Raw genomic sequence first — 6,000 nt, 5'->3', positions numbered from 1 at the left:
TATGCATCAGAAGAAGTGGGCTGTAGCCCACGAAAGCTTATGCTCTAATAAATTTGTTAGTTAGGATTTGTTAACCAGTAAGACTAATGCTTACCGGTTAACCGTTTAGGTTTGTAAAATACTAGTTTGCTTCAGCACTAAATTTGGCCAACTGTGTGTGTTAATTTCCAAACAGCATGAACACGTGAATCACACTTATTCAGAGTGGTTCATTTATGGACATAAACTGGGGGCAGAGGAAGAAGAGAGGGACTAAAAATCAGCTGGCTAGAAGAATGTCCCTTCTCCTTAAGGGTCAGACAGACATTGCCCACCATTAACAGAGAGGAACGAATTCAAATACATTATTTTGCAGAATCCAATCTCTGCTGGTCCAAACACTGCCACCTTACCCTATTGCTAAGGATCTTCTGAACTGGTTCAGGATCATCGAACACCACAAACCCAAAGTTAGGGAGCTTCCCACCGCTGTTGATGCGGAGTTCCACAACGTTCCCATAATCTGCAAGAGAAGAGCCAAGTTCTTTGGTCACACATTAGAATGTTCTGCAGAAACAGACATGTGCTTATGGTTGCAGACCCAAAACCCTGTGGTGAACACAGCAAAGTCAGCAACTTACTTTGGAAGAAGTCCTTCAGTTCAGTTTTATCCACATCATGAGGAAGGTTCCCAACAAATAGCTGGTGACTGTCTGGGTACCTAACAATCCGTCTAGTTTCCATGTCACCCTGCTCACCTTCACGAACTTAAAACAAAAAAACACTTGCTTAAAGCCAAACATCATGCACAACACCTGAACAGTTCTTATCAGTGTAACTGGCATGCAGTAAGATTCAGTCTCAAGTTCGAGTGGAATTTCAATAATTTTCACAATAGCCATGCATTAGAAACTCACACTGATGAGCAAACAAATCAAAACAAAATCTAAATACTACAAACTTTTTTATATTTGTGAAAGTTCATTTCTAAAACAGAGAGGTTCAGGTCCAGATCAGCTAAAACAGCAACAGTAGCAGGAGTGACTTAGAATATCTATCATTCAGAACTGAAAAACCAACACTAATTGACACATGGTATATTGAGTGCTTCATGGCTCCTTAGGCAATTAAAAGGTGATAGAAAGGGGGGAAAAAAGTGAAGTACTTATGCTCTTCTAGCTTTTCTTACTTGGTCTAGGCCCTCTCTGTGGTGGGATGCTTGTTCGCTGCTCCCTCACCCTCTGATCCCTCTGTGGCCTCTGTGACGGAGTCTGGGATTCAGGCTTGGACTCAGGACGAGGCTGCAGAAATGAACAACCAGTAAGTGATATGTAAAAACTGGCAAGGCTAGTAGCAAGGTTCATTTTTCATAGCTTACTATCAAAGTTTAGATTATACTGAGAATTTCCAATTTGCAAAAGATTGGTAGTTCTTTTCATCAGTGGCTACAGAATGCATTTCAGCTCAAGTTATACTTGTAACTTCAAAATGAAATGCTGTTCTGTTTTTACTGCGTAGTGCTCAGTCAATAAAATGTACCCTGGGGCTACACAATGTCAGAAAGTGAGATGAAGCGTATCTTGCCTAATCATGGCTGAAAGATTTTAGTACCTCTAACTTGGCAAGTTTGCCCAAGCTCTGTGGAACTGCCCTCACTAGATTTTTGCATGTTTTTCAAGGCAGATACACTCAACACACAAAGTGAACACATTTGGTCCACATTGATGAAGGTTTTCTTCACAGCTACAAGGGTTACAAATGTGATTTTTGTTTAAAAGGTTATTTAGAAAACCCCTAACAATTCCAAAACCCCACCAAGGATCCTAAAATGCATGCTATAAGCAGGGAATTTCTACTGCGTATTTCCCCCCCAGGTCACCAAGTAATGTGTGATTAGTGCAGAATTCCTACTTGCGAGGCTGGTACTTTCACAACATGAGGTGGTATTCCCAATACTGGAACAGCTCCACTGGGTGGGAGGTTCTTGCTGGTTACAGATGCCCACGAAAATGTCTAAAGGAATGAATAGTGTTACTTAGTAACTCAAGACCTGCAGTTCTAGTTCTAGCAACAGGCCCAGACCCTGAGCTGTGCCTCTCAGGAGTGGCAGCTGAGGTGGTGGACACAGCTTTAAAGCCTTCCGAGTTCTGGGTCCAGCCCTCAGCAGTTTCCCCACAGCTGCCTATGAACCATCCCAACTCAGAAAAGCCAGAGTGCAGAGTATTCCAGCCACACACGGTCTTACTCCCAGCAGTAGCCTAGGCCTATTACACTAGGCCTGTGGCACCCATGGATCCCCGCCCCCTGCTGCAATGGTGGAAGCAGGGGGAGGAGGGATAGCTCAGTGGTTTGAGCATTGGCCTGCTAAACCCAGGGTTGTGAGTTCAATCCTTGAGGGGGCCACTTAGGGATCTGGGGCAAAAATCAGTACTTGGTCCTGCTAGTGAAGGCAGGGAACTGGACTCTATGACCTTTCAGGGTCCCTTCCAGCTCTAGGAGATAGGTATACTTTTATTTCCATATATTATTTGTTTCCAACCCCTGAACACTGCATAAATTGCATAAACAGGCAGGGATGCAGCACAGAATTGGGGCTATTGTTAGACTCCTCACTGCAGGGGTTACACCCTAACCGTATTTGGAAAGGTACTGTCACAACCATAAGTTGGCTGGGCATAGTCTGACTTTAAAAGAAGAAAAAATTCAGTGGCTACTGATGCTTATTGATTAAATTTTCACAACTGTGCAAAATGCATTTTAAGACTTCTTTCTATCTATTTAAATTTTCACACTTGTGGGAAGTTAGATGGGGCAGATGCTTATTTAATGACAGCAGACATATAACCGTTAACACACAAACTGTCAATATCACGTCAAAATATAAAAAGTAATTACGCTGAAATCAAACTCTAATAGAGGGGTAGGCAACCTATGGCATGTGTGCCAAAGGTGGCACGTGAGCTGATTTTCAGTGGCACTCACACTGCCCGGGTCCTGGCCACTGGTCCGGGGGCTCTGCATTTTAATTTAATATGAAGCTTCTTAAACCTTTTAAAAACCTTATTTACTTTACATACAACAATAGTTTAGTTCTATATTATAGACTTATAGAAAGAGACCTTCTAAAAAGGTTAAAGTGTATTACTGGCACACAAAACCTTAAATTAGAGTGAATAAATGAAGACTCGGCACACCACTTCTGAAAGGTTGCCAACCCCTGCTCTAATAAGTTCTCAAGCAGTACTTTTCTTACTTTGCCTAAATTTTGAACAACAACCACCACCAATAAAAACCTAATCCTTCCAAGCCTTACCATAAGCATTCAATTTAAGGACAAATTCACGCCAGTTTCTGGAGCAAACTGAACAGGTACAAAATACAGAGGGCCTTGATAATGTGTCGTCATATTGAGATACCAGCAACCAGCTAATTGACCAATCGCTTTTCTGTGGATAAGCTCAATTTGAGGCGAAAAGGACAATTCAGGAGCAGGAGAGAAGTCTTATGCAAAAGAATTTGGATACCTCTCATCCAGCTACCCCATCTTGCCAGAGCAAAGATGATAGTGTGTTATACATAATGAAGAGGAGAAAAAAGATGAACATATAGATTAAAGTCACTCATTTCATTACCCTGGAGTCCTCTTGCACCACAGGAGCGGGGTCTGCAGGGACTGGAGAAGGACTCTTTTCCATAGTCTCCTCGGGAACAGTTTCCTCCAATACTGGCTCAGATTTTTCTTCCTGCACTTCTGGTTCTGGCTCCTGTTCAGGCTCCGGTTCAGGCTCAGGTTCTGGTTCCACTACTGGCTCCTCCAGCTGTTCCTCCAAGTCATTGCTATTGAAGAACATCACAAATGGAAACAAGATGTCTTTTCAATTCGGATAAAGAACAGTATTGAAGGCATGCTTATAACCCAGGTATGCAAAGTACAATGCAATCCAGATGAGCAGCACAGCAAAATTCACTTCAATAGGCATATACGTAGAACGTGTTATATCAGCTGAAAACAGTTTCTCAGCCTCACAGCTAATAGTGTATCATTTAACAATGTTTATGCTACAGCTTCTGCAGCAGAAGCCCGACTTCTAGACATAAAACATTTTCATTCCTGACTTCTCTTCACATTTGATTCCAGACCTGGTCCTTAAAGAGATCATACAATGCAAAGTTTGCCTTCACCATATTAAGAGTATAGTCTTTTTACCTTACAGACTGCTCGTAGTAAGCACCGGGATCATCAACTGTCTCAGGGGTCTGCTGTCTTTCCTCAGGTTCCTCCACCTCCTCCTCAGATTCTGGAGTGGGTTAGGGAAGGAAGAGAACTCAAGTTACACCTATCACACTGTCCAAGCTCAGCAAAGGGATTATTTCAAAAAATAAAATAAAATAAAATAAAAATAAAACCACACAAATTTTTGGGACGTTTTATTTTAATATCACTGCAGGAAGAAGGACCGTACCAGCGACTGCAACAGTCTGTATTCCACCAGCCCATGCTGAAGTACCAGCAGTACAGAAGGGACAGGAAAAAAAAAAAATACAGGAGAGACAATTTGCATTTACTGCAAATATGCCTTCTCATAAGAGAAGAATCTTCTCTAGTCTGAGAATTGAGAGTTGTTTACTATGCCCACTAATGCCACAAAAGCTGGCACTGGTAGAATTCTCCAGGCTCCTGGTACTTACTTACCCTCTGGAGGCTCGGTGTCTGAATCACCAAAAACCTCATCTTGGTAGCGGAAGATGTCGTTATGGACATAAAACTTATTTGCAACAGAACCCTGCAGGCAAGCAGGAATAAGAAGTTGGTTCCGTTATATTCAGTCCCAGAGCAAAACATTACATGATTATGAAGAGTTTACAGCCATAGTGACAGATCCTGGTCAGAGCTCTGCCCCTCCTGTGACACTCTGGCTGTGCGGAAGTAGCAACTGCCCCAACAGAGGGAACCTCTGGGTGGCACAAAACCAGCAAAGTTGCTTCTACACTCAGCCCCCAAGCACAAGGGACATTCTTGGGCAGGCTATGAGGGGAGAATACTAGCATGTGCTGCACTCCAAAGAATCACCACACTAGGTGATGCACCTTAGAGCAGATTTGTAGTTGAGGTTGCCCTAAGCTATGATAGGACTGGTTTGGCCTCCAGTCAAGCAGAGGATCATGGGAGTGGAGAGGTTGCTTTGTACCACTTTTTGCCCCCCATTCCACATACTGCACTAAGCAGTTTGTGGCCCAGATCCCTAGGTTTGGCCAGTGATTAGGGAATATTTGCCAGTCTATGAGGAAAAACCTATAAACTCATCTCCAATATGGAAAATTCAAGTACTAGGTTCATATTTGCTTTGACATATTGAATTTTTTAAAAAAGAATAAAGGCTTGACACGCCTGTCAAAATGGAAATACTGTTGCAATCATAACAGCCACTCCACCATAATAGCAAGCACACAGCTGTAGGTGATGAAGAGAACTAGGATAACACCCATAAAACTCCGCAGAAAGCAAAGAGACACTGTACAGTTTTTGAAAGGATTCCTGAAGCAGAAAGGAAAAATGCTATTCATTCCAAACAAGCAACTATACCTTGCTTCATTATGGCTGACAGGATCAATAAGGCCAAATTAAAGCCAAACAAAAGGTTAGCAACTGTATCTAGCTGTGGATTTGAAAAGTTTTTTGGAGGCCATCTCAGTAACAACTTGAGAACAATAGATCACAATTAGAAACAGACTTATGGGCTTGGAGCTGCTCTACAATAATTCATGAATACTGTAAGTTGACCTGGCAAATTGGGATGTTTACTGTGTTAATATATAAGGAAAACAAGCAGGAAGGAAACAGAATGGCTCAAGATAAGACACCTGTTGATAAACACAAGGGGGCATTAAGAGACAATGCTAGGATGTAAAAAGCCTGGGAACCAAAGGCAAAAAGACTATAGAAGTTTAAAAGGGGACTAGAGGAGGTTTTGGAATTAATTCATAAAAACTTAACATTAACAAGTCACCGGGACCAGATGG

General features: G+C 42.2%; 1 protein-coding gene across 3 annotated transcripts in view; it reads right to left on the bottom strand.

Annotated features, from left to right (window-relative positions):
- The window catches only part of G3BP1 (G3BP stress granule assembly factor 1), a 40,600-nt gene that overhangs the window by 1,644 nt on the left and 32,956 nt on the right, over window positions 1-6,000 (bottom strand). For 2 of the 3 annotated variants that reach the window (XM_026659417.2, XM_024217039.2), the window contains 7 exons: window positions 4,673-4,763; window positions 4,187-4,277; window positions 3,612-3,816; window positions 1,891-1,992; window positions 1,169-1,280; window positions 621-746; window positions 393-523 (listed from right to left, as the gene is read on the bottom strand). In XM_026659417.2, the coding sequence (XP_026515202.1) occupies window positions 393-523; window positions 621-746; window positions 1,169-1,280; window positions 1,891-1,992; window positions 3,612-3,816; window positions 4,187-4,277; window positions 4,673-4,763 (858 nt within the window). The remainder of the gene's footprint in view (window positions 1-392; window positions 524-620; window positions 747-1,168; window positions 1,281-1,890; window positions 1,993-3,611; window positions 3,817-4,186; window positions 4,278-4,672; window positions 4,764-6,000) is intronic. The other variant, XM_026659418.1, reaches the window with a different exon arrangement.

The sequence above is a fragment of the Terrapene carolina genome, unplaced genomic scaffold (genome assembly GCF_002925995.2).
Source record: "Terrapene carolina triunguis isolate 2854851 unplaced genomic scaffold, T_m_triunguis-2.0 Scaffold629, whole genome shotgun sequence".
Classification (NCBI taxonomy): domain Eukaryota; kingdom Metazoa; phylum Chordata; order Testudines; family Emydidae; genus Terrapene; species Terrapene triunguis.
Note: the sequence above shows the minus strand (reverse complement) of the source record. Positions and strands in the feature narration are given on the sequence as shown.